Here is a 15,287-nt window from a genome sequence, read left to right on the forward strand (position 1 = left end):
ATCATTTATTTTATTTTAAAAAATTATTGTTTGTTGGCTGATTTTTTTTCCACTGAAAATGAGATGTACCTATTCATTTGTTATTTCAAACATAAACCATGCTATTACAAATATTAATTGTATAAATACCCATCTATTCTTTAGAAAACAGGCTAAACCTGATTATCTGCAGGGCAAGAAATTCTTTTTTTAAGTCAACGAATTCAATATAGTAACTAACTTTCCTTGGGTTTAGAAATAGTCGTAGGTACTTGAGGTTGCATAGCACCAACATAAAATATCTTCACAAATGTCTCCAAACAGTCAAGCTGAAAATCTAAGTCAAAGTTTCATTTAACAGCCTGTCAATTTTTTGATGTGAAGCTAATGAATGCAGTGGCAAACAAATCCATCAAACCTAACATCAAAACAACTGCACTTCATCCCACCAAAGGGGGAAAAATGAAATACAACCTGCAGGCCAGCACTTTGATCTAACCTACCCACACAACAAAGGTCTCTTAAGCAGCTACTGCTACAGAATATGAATGAGTAATTATGGGCTTACATCTCACATCAAGCTAATCATTTTTAGCTGCTATGATTTCAGAGTGTAACATTGGCTCCTTTTGGGAACTAGTCAGTTTAATAGTAGATCATAGGAGATAATCTTAGAAAGAATTTTGAGCTGTCCTAAAAGCTTATTATGTTCTTTAACACAAATGTTATATATTTCCTCTTGTGATGTATTAAATTAAGGCAAGAGGTAGTATATAAATTTGATATTTTTAAATTAAATTTATAATTATAGGCAAAAATTATTCAAGCCCTCCATCCGTGTTAATTATAGATGGTATAAATACATTGAATTTACATGCCATATTTTTTTCTTTTAAACTTCATTTTAATGGTTCAAATGATAAAAATGGAGGTGATGTACACCAGTTTCTTCATTATTGAATTAATACAGATTTATAATCGAAAAATTACTTTACATTAAAAAAGAAATCAAGTGTAACCATACCTCAAGATCACATTACAGAGCTAGCAGGGGAGTAGCATTATGCAATAATAACTGTAAAACCCTTAACTGCTATATTATAGTTATTGCTGTATGGTATTTTGAAAATAAAAAAATAAAGTATATCTCAATGTAGAAAAATTCTTCTTCTAATCTTCCCCTCAAGTCTTGTTATGTTTCTTCAACATAGCGGAGATGGTGCTCCCAAGGGGGATTAGTGAAGAATACCACAGGTGTTCGGCAAGGATGTATATTTCCAACAGGGTCACTCATAGCAATGAGATCATCCCAGATCTCAGATAAAGCAAATAAATATTTTGGGCAGCAACAATAGAAGATGCTGGAAGCAGATGATCATTTTAGTGGTAAAGAAATTATTTTATAGTGCACGAGGGAAGGTAATGATTAGCTATTCCTTTATTTTACCAGAAACCTCCTATGGCTAGACAAGATAAAATGGTTAACAATTATACTGCTGGATAATGGTTCCTCAGGTTGAATGATATTCAACATGCTTCTAGAAATACTAACATGCATTACTATTACCACTGATATTAACTTGATAATTTAACAGACTACTCAATTAACTGGAGGCTCTATTAATGGAATTTTTTTTACAAAAAGGGGGGGGATTTGAATTCTTTCTTAGTATTTAAATTTTTTTTAAATAGCTTGGAAGAATAATTCCTAGAAAAATGTCTTTGTCCCACCATGTAGATATATTGAACTGTTACTTCAGATTTATATTAACAGAAATAGATGCTAAAAATCCAATAAGTTTATAATGTTGGATAAAAAAAATACTTCAAGACTGATATAGGTAATAGAGTTAATCCTCCCTCAATGCCTCCTTGCTTAGTGACCATTCAAAGTTGCGACTATTGAAAAAACAGCTTTGTGACTAATCTTCAAGTCACATGATTGCCAGTTGAGCACTTCGCAATCACTGCAGTGTCCCATGGTCATTGGTAGATTTCACAATCAGCCTCCAACAAGAAGAATTATTAAAGAACTTGGAACTGAAATCTCAAGTCATAGTCATATGATGTCTCATTTAACTCTCACAGTGATTCACTGAACAACAAAAGCAGAAGTGTTATTGTAAGTCTGGCTCAGTCATGTAATTTTTCCTTTAGCAACCCTGGCACTTAGCAACAGAGTTGCCAGTCCCAATAGTTGTAAGTAAGGACTATAAGTAGTCTTCCACCTCACATCCTAGTTCTTAATTCTACTGCTTTTTCATTTTTCTTATCGCCATTATTGCTTAGTTCTTCCTGTCCCTAAACTTGATCTATATCCCTATAGATTTTTTTTTCTTCACTTTTTCTTTATGCCCCTTCACATCTCCGTGTCATCAGATGGACTAAGGCAGTCATAGAATGGATTCTACTTGATAAAAAACATCCACAAAAGAGATCTAAAACAAAATGGAGCTATGACATCAGCAAATATTGCAGGCCCAATTGGAAAAGAAAGCTCAAAATCATATTGGTTGGAAATATGCAAAAAGATGCCTTCATCCTGCAATGGATAGACAATGGCTAGAATGATGATGATGATTCAACTGCAACAATACAAGAGCACACAACAGATATAAACTTAATGTAAACCACTCCAAACTTGACTGCAGAAAGTACAACTTCAGCAACAGAGTGGTCAAGGCATAGAACATGCTACCTGACTTTGTTGTTACACCCTCAAACCCACACTCCTTTTCTCTCAAACTAACCACTACTGACCTCACCCCATTCCTAAGAGGTATGTAAGGGGTGTGCATAAGCACACAATCGTGCCTACCATCCCTGTCCTATTGTCCCCAATTATTTGTACATATTTCCTGTATTTATACTTATGTTTATTCTTATCTCTATTATATTGAAAGCATTTGACAAATCAAATAAAATAAATGATGACATCTCTACATGCCAATGTCTATTATCCTATCTAATGACGCAATATGCTCCTGACACAGAACAATTTTTCACTACACTCAACTGAGGAGGAAGTGTTTAATCAATGGATTGGTTAATGCTATACAATCTAAATCTCAAACTAAACAACAATGAGCTATTGTTAGCAGAGAGGTTATTTGTCTGATTGAATGATGTGCAAACCTCTGTGGAAGATCTTGCACTTGTTTGGATCAAAGTATTTTTTGAAATGAAATTTCAAAAGGAAACTTCTAAGGAAACTTTTGATTTTTAAAAACAGGAAAGATAATCACAAAGTTTGCAAACATATATATTCAGCAGTTTAGAAGTCTGCTTATAGCTCCAACTTCAGCACAAATAATGCAAGCTAAGCACAAATTAAAGAAGGCCTTAGCACAATACATGAAATAATTGTCATTGTATCATCTGTTTTACTAACATTTACAAAATGCACCCAAGCAGAATAAGCCAAAATGTTCTCCATAAAAAAATGTTATCTCTAACCAACTAACATGAAGATAGACTCTATCTTACAAAATCTAGAAAGCTCTGAGACAACATCCTACCTGCCCTTCTTTAAAACCTTAATATCGGACTTCTTCTATATCTTCATTAGATGTATTGTACAGAGGAGGGAGATGACATTAATGAAAGAGAACAAACTATACAGTCTACATATGTCTCATGCCTATACAGGCTGCAATTGGCAAACATATGATATTAATGTAGAACAACTTACAGTTGTAGAGAATGTACTGTTTTCCAATTCAATAGCTTTCATACTGTGTTCTATGGAGCTCTGTATTGATTAGTGAAGTCAGTAACACTGTTATTATTATTGTTGTTGTTGTTCTTGTTGTTGTTAATCTTTGGTGAGATTCACAGCCTTTGGGGTAGCTGGTAGCTCAACAGCTCAAGTCCTAACCAAGGACCTAGGAACTGTTAAGGTAGTGTCGGAGGATATAAGGTGTTCCAAGTAGGGTGGTTTTTTTGCAGAATCTGGGTATTCAAGTCTGATAAATTCAGAATTTCCAAATAGCTCCAAGGGCTCCAATCACTATTGGGATAATACACGATTTCTTTTTCCAAAATCGCTCAACTTTGATTTGTAAATCCCGATACTGTGTGATTTTTTTTCTTGCTGCTTGTCTTCAATTCGTGCATCACCAGATATTGCAATGCCAATGAACCTATTATTATTATTGTTGTTGTTGTTGTTGTTGCTGCTGCTGTTGTTTGTTGTTCTTGTTCTTGTTGTTCTTGTTCTTGTTATTATCTTTATTGTCAAGAGTACAACATGTGTACAATGAGATTGGCTGAGCCTCCCTTCATGCATCCCCCCGCAACACAACTCACAGTGAGGACAGAAGTCCCTAACCCAGTCCCAATCTTATTACACTATGTGACCTTGTTGCACAATGTGCTGGCCCCGCAAGTTTGTCATACTATGTTGACATGAAGTTATTTTCCGTTCAGAAGTCTGACAGCCCACGGGTAGAAACTGTTCTTCAGCCTGTTGGTGCGGCTGGCTATGCTTCTATATCTCCTACCCGATGGTAGGAGAGTGAAGAAGTGCTGCCCAGGATGTGAGTCATCCATGAGAATTTTCCTCACTCTTCTAAGGCAGCGAGCCCTAGCGAGGTCATCTAGTGGTATCAGGGAACAGCCCACAATGTTTTGTGCTGTGCTCACCACCCTCCGTAATGTCTTTCTATCCGTGACTGTCAAGCCAGCATACCACACCGTAATGTAATATGTGAGGACGCTTTCTATTGTGGACCGGTAAAAGGAGGTCATCAGTCATTGTTCCACTTTATTCTTTTGCAAGACCCTAAGGAAATGGAGTCTCTGTTGGGCCTTTCTGGCCACCTAGGTTGCGTTGATTTTCCAGGTGAGATCTTTGCTGAGGTAGACTTCCAGGAATTTAAAGGAGGAAACTCTTTCCACACAGCCCTCCTTGATGTTAAGTGGGGCGGGTTTCTCTCTCTTCTTCCCGAAGTCTACACCATCTCCTTTGTCTTGCTGATGTTTAGGTGCAGGTTGTTTTCTAGGCACCATGAGGATAATTTTTGAAACTCCCCCCACACGCTGTTTCGTCTCCACCTGGAATGAGACCCAATACGGTAATATCATCTGCGAATTTAATGATCACAGTGGATGGGTTTGACAATACACAGTCATGTGTGTACAGTGAGTACAGGTAGGGACTGAGCACACAACCCTGTGGGGAGCCAGTGCGAAGCTTCAGGGAGGTGGATGTGACAGACCCAGCCCTCACTGTTTATGGTCGATCAAAAAGACTTTGACCCAGTCGCAGATGGAAGACAGAAAATCCAAGTCAGTCAGCTTTTCGATAAGGATGCTCGGCAGGATAGTATTGAAGGCCGAACTGTAGTCAATGAAAAGCATCCTGACATATTTCCGGGTTTCTCCAGATGGCTCGCTACAGATTGCAAGGCAGTAGCTATGGTATCATCTGTTGACCTGTTCCCTCTGTAGGCAAACTGATGTTTGTCAAAGTCTGGTTGAAGGCATGTCCTAAGGTGTTGGAGAACCAGTCTTTTGGAGCATTTCATCACAACTGATGTTAACATGACAGGTCTGTAGTCATTTAGACAGTTAATTGCTGTTTTCTTGGGGGCTGGGACAATAGTGGCTGTTTTCAAGCATGATGGAACAAGCATGATGGAACAGGCCATTTGCAGGGAGATGTTAAAGATTTTTGTCAGGACCCCTGCTAATTGATCAGCACAAGTCTTCACCACTATCCCCAGCACCCCATCTGGACCTGCAGCTTTACTAGGATTCACAGCCTTCAGTGCAGCTTTCACTTGATGTTCGTATAGGGTGAGTGGATGGGAATCAAAAGGCTGGCAGGCAGAGGATACAGGGTCTGGTCTTTTCACCTCATAGCAGGCGAAGAAGATGTTCAACTCCTCTACCAACGAGGCGTCAGCATTGACTGTGTTCCTCTGTTGCCTAGGTAAGCTTCACTGAAAAAATACCTTACAAAACTTTCCTAGAATGTAGAGCTACGTTGTAATGCTAGGTGTGCTCACATCTGCATTCCTAGATTAAGTTAATAAATAAAGACCCAATGCAGATCCACAGAAGAGAAGTTAGCGCAGGCAATACAGATGAAAGGAAGAGATTGCTGTCTCCAACAGCAAAGAGATGGAACCCCATGAGTTTTCTTGTGTGCTGAAAAATTAGGTCAGGGAAAGATGGGCTGGAAGCTACACAATAAAAAGACAGTGTGCTTTGTCTATTCTCTACTCATTTGCTTATTGGACAAATGGCTTCTTTTCCCAGCCATCCTTCTATGTTTCCATTCATATAGTTTTGTAAAATACTTTAATCATAAATGAGTTATTAATTTTAGCATTTGAGACATTAGGCTGGATCCACAGTGAGAATAGGCAGATCAGGAGGTGACCTGGAATGAGTTGCTGTGGCAAGTTGCTAAAGTTGAGGAAGTGGTTGAAGGTCTAGATAGAATTGAGAATTAATCTCTCTCATCTGATGAGGACAGGTAAGCTCACAATTTGTATATATGGAGCACACAGGCTTCGAGACTGCCAATTGCCTGGCTGATACTAGATTTTACAGCAAGTAAAGGGGCTATCAGTATGTTGAACTTTGGTCCAAGTCCCATGCTGAACCAAATCTTTTAACTGCTAAAGTCAAATTAAGTTGTAGACAATATATTCCCATCTTGCTGACAGATCCTCCCCCAATTATTCATTAAATACTGCTAAGTAAAGACACTCAAGAAATCTCATCAATATTCTTGTAAAAACAAGAACCCTAAAAGCCACAACTTTCACAGAGGTTATTCCCTCTGGAATCATAGGTTCCAGATTTTGGATGCATTCTGTAAATTAGCCCTTTTGAGGCACCTTGGTTCAAAAACTGTTGCCCTATGATGCACCATTTTGTCCAGTTAAAAATCATGACAAAAGAGTTTTAGTAGTATATAGATACTGCTCCTACATACATGTAACATAACATTATTATCAAAACAGCACAATATTTGCCAGAATTTTTAAGAATTTACATAAATAAATCATTAATTACATGGAAATGAGAAAGTTTTACTGTTAGAAACCACATAGTATATATTTTCTGAGAAGAAACCCTCATTGAACTTACTTCTGAGGAAACTTAATACAATTTCTACCTTAGCAAGACAACCATTAGAGTTGAACAAACTCTGAAAATAATTCAGATGAAATAAGTTGGAATTAATATAAATATAAACCCGTAAAGACTATTATTGTTTTAAAGGTCACAATAACTTTAATGAGCTAATTCTTACAAAGTGTGCAGTGCCTTAATAGCTATACCTACTGTAGGAAATGTTTGAACTATCTGGTTATTATTACTTGTAATTCTTAATAATATAGTATATTACACAGAATATTATTCAATATAAGTTACTTATTGAAATTATTACAGGTTGCAGATTTTCTCAAAATTGTCTTTTTTTAAAGTCTAAATTCACGACTCCTTTTTAAACACATTCTTTTGGATAACTTGGTTATTAGTAATATCATTTGACTTACCAATTTAGCTACTTTTCCATAATCAATCCATCTAATTGTTGCAAAGTTTGTTGATTCTGCACAGTTGAAACCATGATTATATCCTGCATGGTATCCATATGGGAAAGTGATCATAAACTCTCCAGCTTCCTGCGTGATCTAAAACAGAAAACAAAGACAATAAATGAGAATCTCTTGAATATGACTCCTTGTTTCCTAGATGTTACCTCCCAGTTGTCCTTTTCTATTTTCAGTATTTCTGTATGGACTATACAATAGATAGGTCAAGTGGGATATTTGACATGAGGAACAGATAAAGATTCTCTTAAACCATGTTTGATTTCATCTGGCTATGTGAACGTATTTCTATAACATAACAATAGATAAAATGATTTCCTTTTTTCCCCTTTCATGTTTGTTCAAGTGTCCACTCTAGCCTACCCTCCTGGGTCTCCCACTGAAATACTAATGGAGTAAAATTCCATTTAACTTTTTGTCTTAATTCCATTTAAAATTTAAAGATCACCAAAGGTCAAAGATCACCAGCCACTAAGACATCAAGATAAAATATCTTCTGCATATTAGAAAACAGGAATTAAAACATAATTTTATACAGCCAGGTTGCTATCTCCAAGATGCAAGAGCCAAGCAAACATATAGACACTTTGCCTGCTTCATCAAAGGTTTACAAATTCAAAAGTATCCAAAATAATATGACAAGTGGTTGCCATTACTAAAAATCAATTCAAGGCATATCTGAATAATTTTATCTATGAAGAATGCTCTGTTCCATCTCCCCAACTTTCCTGTGAAGGCAATGGTGCTCAATGCAAAAAAAAACCAAAAACCCTTCAGAACAGTAATGGCCAATTCTCTATCCACAGAGAGAGGGAAACATTCTTCACTACTTCTTATCACCAAAGAATTGCTCTAAATGGAATTATTGTTTTTTAGTATAATTTCCCTGAGACTTCCTCCATTCACAACTCCTAGCTCTTCTATTTTATCACCTTCAATTTCCTGGAAAAACAGAGTTGAGTCTTCAAAAAGGAAGAATGTTGCAAACAGGAGACAGCAAAATTCCAAGTTCATTGAGAAAAATAACTGGATCCATCAGGTAGCTAGAGTGAGCCACTTTAATTAGATCACAAGTAATTCGAGAAAGATCAGTCTGGGGATAAATTACACTGATTATCTGCAGTCTCATGTTACTGATTCTATCCAAACAACATCAGATGTAGAATATGCCTTATATGCTTGAGGCTCAATATTAATTAGAGCGGTGTACTATTTCAAGCTGAGAAAATATGATGGATCAATTTACAAATAATGTATTGACTAGTGGTAAGGCAGGCAGAGAGCTGTGCATACATGTATGCCCACAAAATATAAGGAAGCAAGATAGAGGTGGCTACATCACAGCAGTTTTGAGTTCGTTTAAAATCAAACAAGGAACAAACAGCCCACACTTTCAGAGAAACACCCAGAGAACAGTCAGTCAGTCTGAGTCAAAGAACAAGGGGAAAACAAAGACATAAGAATGCTGATCCAAAGTTAGTGAGTTGTTTCCAAAAGAGACATTTTCGCTGTCAGTTGTTTTAAAATGGGCCAGATGTAGATATGGTTCAATTACAAGTGTTTGTGGCTATCTTCGCTGCTTAGCTCTCTGAAGCTGCTAATGCGTTCTGAGTTGGGTGCTCTGCAGGGATGTGGTCCCTCATCACCTGACTCCTTTGACACCTACTCCTGCTGATATTTTGCTGAGTTAGATTCAGATTGCCTCAGATAGCTGCTGAGTCTTCTGATGAACCAGGGTCTTCACCCCCTGATGCAGAGGAGTCAGACTAGCTCATGACAAACAGGTCCATGATCTTATTTCATATAGGAGATTTCTATGATACATTCTAGGTCAGCTTTTTGATTCTTCTCTTAGATCAGGGGTGTCAAACTTGCATTGTCACAGCGGCGTCACATGACATATCGGGAGTTTTTCCCCCTTCGCTAAACCGAGCGGGGGCAGGGCCAGCACATGACACATCCGGCCCGCAGGCCATGAGTTTGACACCCCTGTCTTAAATGCTTTACCAGCATACCACATTGGGATAGAAGATGATTCCCTTTCTCTATGAATTACACTGCAACCAGAAAGGAAGTATGTCAGTCAGCATTAGAACTCTCCTTTCCCTGTAGCAGATAAGTTGAAGTTTTCCTCTTTTTCCTGGGTGGACTAGTTAACTTCTTCCACTCTTAGTAGCAATAATCTCACTGGTTATATCCTAATTATTTCTTGTTTCACATCTCCCAAGCACAATCCACCACATCAAGCCCCAATAAGATCAATCATGTATTCTTTTGCCCAATGAAATATGATTGTATGATCTTCATACAATCACCATAGTGGCATTATCTTTTACTGGCAGCCATGTTACTTTAGGGCTAGAATTTTGTAGGCCCCATGTGCACAATAATCCAAAGGAGGCCAGATAGAATTCTGATGGAGGCTGATAAATCAGTGTCTTTGTAATAGACTGTCAAAGATCCTAGAACCAGCTTAGCTTACCCCAAAAGAAGTGACCGTAAAGCTGTTTTATATAAATTCTTGTTTCCTTACACCCCCATTAAAGATAGCAATTGTACACTATATCTAAGCATAAGCAATATAGATGGGATTATGTACAACAGCCATATGCTCATGCTGAGATTGTGATTGGATTGTTTTATTTTTAAGAATACAAAGTGAATGCACAGAAGTATAAACATTTTCTGTGCCTGTAATTCCCAAATTTATCTTGTCACTCACCCTCACTGGTGACAGTTTAGCAGGTGTGCTGTGGCAATAACCAGCAGCTCAGCTGTCACCTGGTAGGTGTAGGCTGGCTTATCAGTGTTCAGCATGTTTCCAGTTCTATCACTCTAAGCCACAAGAGATCATAATGGCCTGACTCCCCCTTTTCACATTCTCACAGAGGTATATTAATTAGAACTCCAGTTTAGTATAGACTGCTCCCTAATGGTACACAGTTGCAAAACTATTCAAAATGCTTAAATGAAAAACTAGGAAGAATGCTAGGGAGATTCAGGTACCTGAAATAAAATAAAATAGCATAAAATAAAATAATGTAAAATGACAAATTTTGCATACTCAATACCCTACAGCTTATGAAAAACAAATTTGGAAACATTAAAAAGAATGCTTTTGCCAGTATCCTTAACATTTCTATTATTTTTCCAACTTTTTTTATTTCAGCTTGCAGAATACAAACAAAATATAAAACAAAAGCCAGTATATGACATATGGGAAGAGGAACAAAAACAAATATGGTATGTGTTTATATATGTAATAATAATAAAGGCCACTGGATGTGTATAATAAATCTTTGGAGGAATCTCTATTGCTAGAGAAAGTAAAAAGAAATAGAAGAATAGCATGACCAACAGCAAGATGGATGGACTTCGTTACAATGGCAATCAGTATACCACTGGAAGTCCTGAAAGACCAAGTTAGGGAGATTGTCACAGAGAAAATCTATGTGGTCACTAAGAGTTCACCCCCATTTGATGGCACATCATCAAACAGTGCAGAAATACTGTTTCTGCTTAATATTTAATATATACTTACAATGAACAAGAATATAGTATCTAAATTTGTTCATATTTAACTCTTTAATGATGGATTACACATCTCTAAATAGCACAGAGTATCCTGCATAAAAAGAAGCTGAAGACATTCTGAATATATGCTAAACCAGTGGTTCTTAACCTTTTTGAAAGAATTGCCCGCTTGAGCCATTGAGGAAATTATCATCGCCCCCCCTCCCCCAACATAACCTCTCAATCACAACACAGGGAAATAATTCTTCAATTTATGCAAACATGTTTTTTGTTTTCTTTAAAATTGTCATTAGGACATATCGATGCAAATAATTTATTTCCAGTCTTTTTCCCATATCTCAACTGTGTGAAAAATTCTGATGCCACCCATCACTTTACTCCCAAACTTAGTGATACATGTATTTCATTATTATCTTATTTATTCAAGACACTTAAATGCAATGACCACTGAAAACAAAATTCAATTGCAAGAAAATGAAATGCCCGACAAAAACAGTAACATTTAATGATTTAATTACAAGTGAATTTTCAGATGCAAAAAGAAATATAAAAAGGGCATAAGAACAAACCGCAATGCAAGAACTAAAAATTTCAAGACGAAAACTCTGAAACTAAATTAAGATTTGAGGAAAAGGGCGTTGGTACTTACCTGATACACCCGTTCTCTGTGAGCTGTGAAGAGCATCCAGAAGTGGGAGGTGCTTCAGTCTCTTCTGGAAAGGCTGGGCTTAAAACTCCGGGACGCTCCTCCTCCTCCACGGGACACCTCCCCAGCGTCCCCCAGTTTTGCGAAGACTGAGTGCCAAAGTCCGGAACTCATCACCTAATCTGGATCCCTGACTGGAACGGAACCCCCCAGATGGAAAGAAATGGGTGGGGCTGGATGCTCTTCACAGCTCACAGAGAACGGGCGTATCAAGTAAGTACCAACGCCCTTTCTCCCATGAGCTGTTCAGAGCATCCAGAAGTGGGACATACCAAAGCTTGGCCTGTCCTTAGGGAGGGACTCCGTCTGGATCGAAATCCACTCCTAAACTCTGTGGACCCTCTGCAGGACTCTTCTGCCAAATGAAGCATCCGCTGAGGCATAGACATCAATTTTATAATTTCTGACAAAGGGAGATGGTGAAGCCCAAGTTGCCGCTCTGCAAATTTCGTCTATGGAAGCCCATGTGGCCCATGCTGCTGATTTTGCCGCACTCCTTGTTGAGTGGGCTGTAATGCCCTTAGGAACTGAGATGGACTGGCATTCATAACTTTTAGCTATAATGGCTCTCAACCATCTACCGATGGTCGTCGACGACACCTTTTGTCCTAAAGTGGATGGGTTGAAGGATAGGAATAGAGCCTCAGATTTTTGAAATGCCACCGTGCGGTCTAGATAGATGCTTAAGGCCCTTCGAACGTCAAGTCGATGCCATTGATGCTCCAGTCTATGAGATGGTTTCGGACAAAAATTTGGAAGCACCAACTCCTGCGCTCTGTGGAAGGCTGAATTTACTTTAGGAGTGAACGATGGATCCAATCAGAGAATCACTCTGTCCGCATGAAACATGCACAGGTCCTTTCTCATTGACAATGCCACCAATTCGGAAATCCTCCTTGCTGATGTGATTGCAATTAGGAAGGCCACCTTATATGTCAGGAATTTAAGACTAGCGGTTCTTAAAGGCTCGAACGGGCCAGTTGTAAGTGCGGTTAACACCTTGTTGAGGTCCCAGGTGGGATAGCGGTGAATTACAGGAGGTCGTAAGTTTGCAGCACCCTTAAGAAAGCTGCGGACATGTGGATGGTGCGCTATGGAACGGAGGTCACCCCAGGCTATCACTGAGGCTAAAGCCGCCACCTGTCTGCGTAAAGTATTTGGAGATAGGCCCTTGATCAACCCCTCCTGTAAAAAGTCCAATAATTGTCCTATTGATGGGGCAGTTGGGTCGATCTTAGACCCCTGGCACCAGCGACAGAAAGCAGACCACGTGGCCTCGTATGTACGATTTGTTGTGGACCGTCTGGATGCTTGAATGGTGGCAATAGCATCCTCTGAAATCTGTTGGGCCCTTAAACGGCTCCCTTCAACCTCCATACGGCTAGACTGAGCCATTGTGGGTTTGGGTGAAGTATCGGCCCTTGGGAGAGGGAAACCTTTGACAGTGGAATTTTCCAAGGTTGTTCTCTCAACAGGTCCTGTAAGTCTGCGAACCATGTTCGCCTGGGCCAGTAAGGGGTGACCAATACCAATTCCGCTCGTTCCTCCAATAACTTCTGGATCAACCTGGGTATTACCGGGAGTGGAGGAAATGCATATAGAAGTCCGGGAGGCCACTGACATCGCAGGGCATTGATGGCCTCCGCCCCCTGAGTCGGGTACCTTGAAATATACCGGGGCAATTGGGCGTTGAGAGGAGAGGCAAATAGATCAATCACCAGTTGCCCAAACCTCCGCACTGCTTCCTGGAAGACAGACGGGTGTAGGCGCCACTCTGCCTGATCTATCGTGGCCCTGCTGAGCCAGTCCGCTTGTGTGTTTAAGGCCCCTGCTATGTGTTCTGCCTTGAGCAAAAACAGATTGGCCTCGGCCCACTTGAACAACTTGGCCGTCTCCAGCATCAGAACTTTGGAATGGGTACCCCCCTGTCTGTTTATGTGGGCCTTGGTTGTAATATTGTCTGTCAAGACCAGAACATGGCGTGATTGGAAAAGGGGTAGAAAACTGTGTAAGGCCAGGTGAACTGCTCGCAGCTCCAACAGGTTGATGCTTTGTGATTGTTTGGAAATAGTCCAAATTCCCTGCACAGTGTGGGATTGGAAGTGAGCTCCCCATCCTACCAGGCTGGCATCGGTTGTGATCATTGCCCTGTAAGGTTCCTTGAAAGGACACCCCTTGTTTATCGTTTTTTCCGACCACCAGCGGAGCGATCGGAAAACATTGTGCGGTACCTTTATCCGGACGTTGGAAGTGGCTCTTCCGGATCGCTGGAAAGGTAGCAGGAACTATTGCAGCTCTCTAGAATGGAATTGAGCCCAAGGCACAATGGAAATACAAGAAATCAGTTTCCCTAACAGTTGAGACAGCACTGCCAGGGAAACCCTCTTTAAGGCTCTGATCTCTCTGGCCAAAGACTGGATACAGTTTAACCTGTCCTGAGAGAGAAAGACCTTGCCCTCCATGGTATCTCTCACTGCCCCTAAATGAACTAACCTAGTTGAGAGGATCAAATGGCTTTTATCCCAATTTATGGAAAAGCCATGACCCTGAAGGGTCTCCAGAGTAATCTTGGTATCCAATTTTGCTTGATGTCTGGAAGATGACAAAATTAAAATATCATCCAGATAACATTGTAAGTGAATAGATTTGATCCTGAGTGAGGCAGCCAAAGCCGCTAGGACCTTGGTAAAAGTCCTAGGGGCCGAAGCCAGACTGAATGGTAGGGCGATATATTCGTAGTGCCGATCACAATAGCAAAATCTAAGATATTTGTAGTGAGCAGGTCTAATTGGTATATGTAGATAAGCCTCTGTGAGATCTATAGAGGTCAGGACATCGTTCTCTCTGATGCTGAGCAGAATGGACTGGAGAGTAGTCATCTTGAATTTTCGATAAACCAATGATCTGTTCAGACGTTTGAGGTCCAGAATTGCCCTCCAGCCCCCGAACTCTTTGGGACCACAAACAATAGAGAGTAACAGCCTTGACCCCGTTGTTCAGATGGGACCTCTCTAACGGCCCGAATATGTAGAAGATGATTGATAGCCTCCTGCATCAACGCCCTCTTAATGGGGTCCGTGGACCTAGGGCTCCTAATGAAAAAGTTCGGGGGGGAGGATTGAAACTCTAGCGCCAAACCAAACCTAATAGTGTCCTTGACCCACGCATCAGAGGTGGAGCTGTCCCATTGATCAGCAAACAATTTTAGCCGCCCTCCAATGGGAACTGCTGTCAAGGACTCACTTGGGGCAACGAAAAAATTGGCCTCCGGTGCCTCTGGGGTTTCTTCTGTTTTGGCCTCCCCGCTGACCTCTATCGGAAGATTCAGACCTATCCTGTCTAAAACTGGGCCTGTAGCCTGATGTTCTCTGAGATCTGGGAACGTATGGGCCTTGATAGTAGGGCCGAAAGGAACCCCTTCGAAATGACTGGGGCGTTCTGTTTTCAGATCTCCGAAAAAGAGGGGGAAGCACTTTTTTCATGTTTCTATTCTC

General features: G+C 39.8%; 1 protein-coding gene across 12 annotated transcripts in view; it reads right to left on the reverse strand.

Moving 5' to 3' along the window:
* Positions 1-15,287, reverse strand: part of KDM4C (lysine demethylase 4C) — a 204,782-nt gene that overhangs the window by 132,695 nt on the left and 56,800 nt on the right. For all 12 annotated transcript variants that reach the window (XM_087957743.1, XM_087957736.1, XM_087957742.1 and 9 more), the window contains exon 9: positions 7,497-7,634. In XM_087957743.1, coding sequence (XP_087813869.1) covers positions 7,497-7,634 — 138 coding nt within the window. The remainder of the gene's footprint in view (positions 1-7,496; positions 7,635-15,287) is intronic.

The sequence above is a fragment of the Notechis scutatus genome, chromosome 2, assembly GCF_049901735.1.
Source record: "Notechis scutatus isolate UNSWTSFEM ecotype Mainland chromosome 2, rNotScu1.2, whole genome shotgun sequence".
Classification (NCBI taxonomy): Eukaryota; Metazoa; Chordata; class Lepidosauria; order Squamata; family Elapidae; genus Notechis; species Notechis scutatus.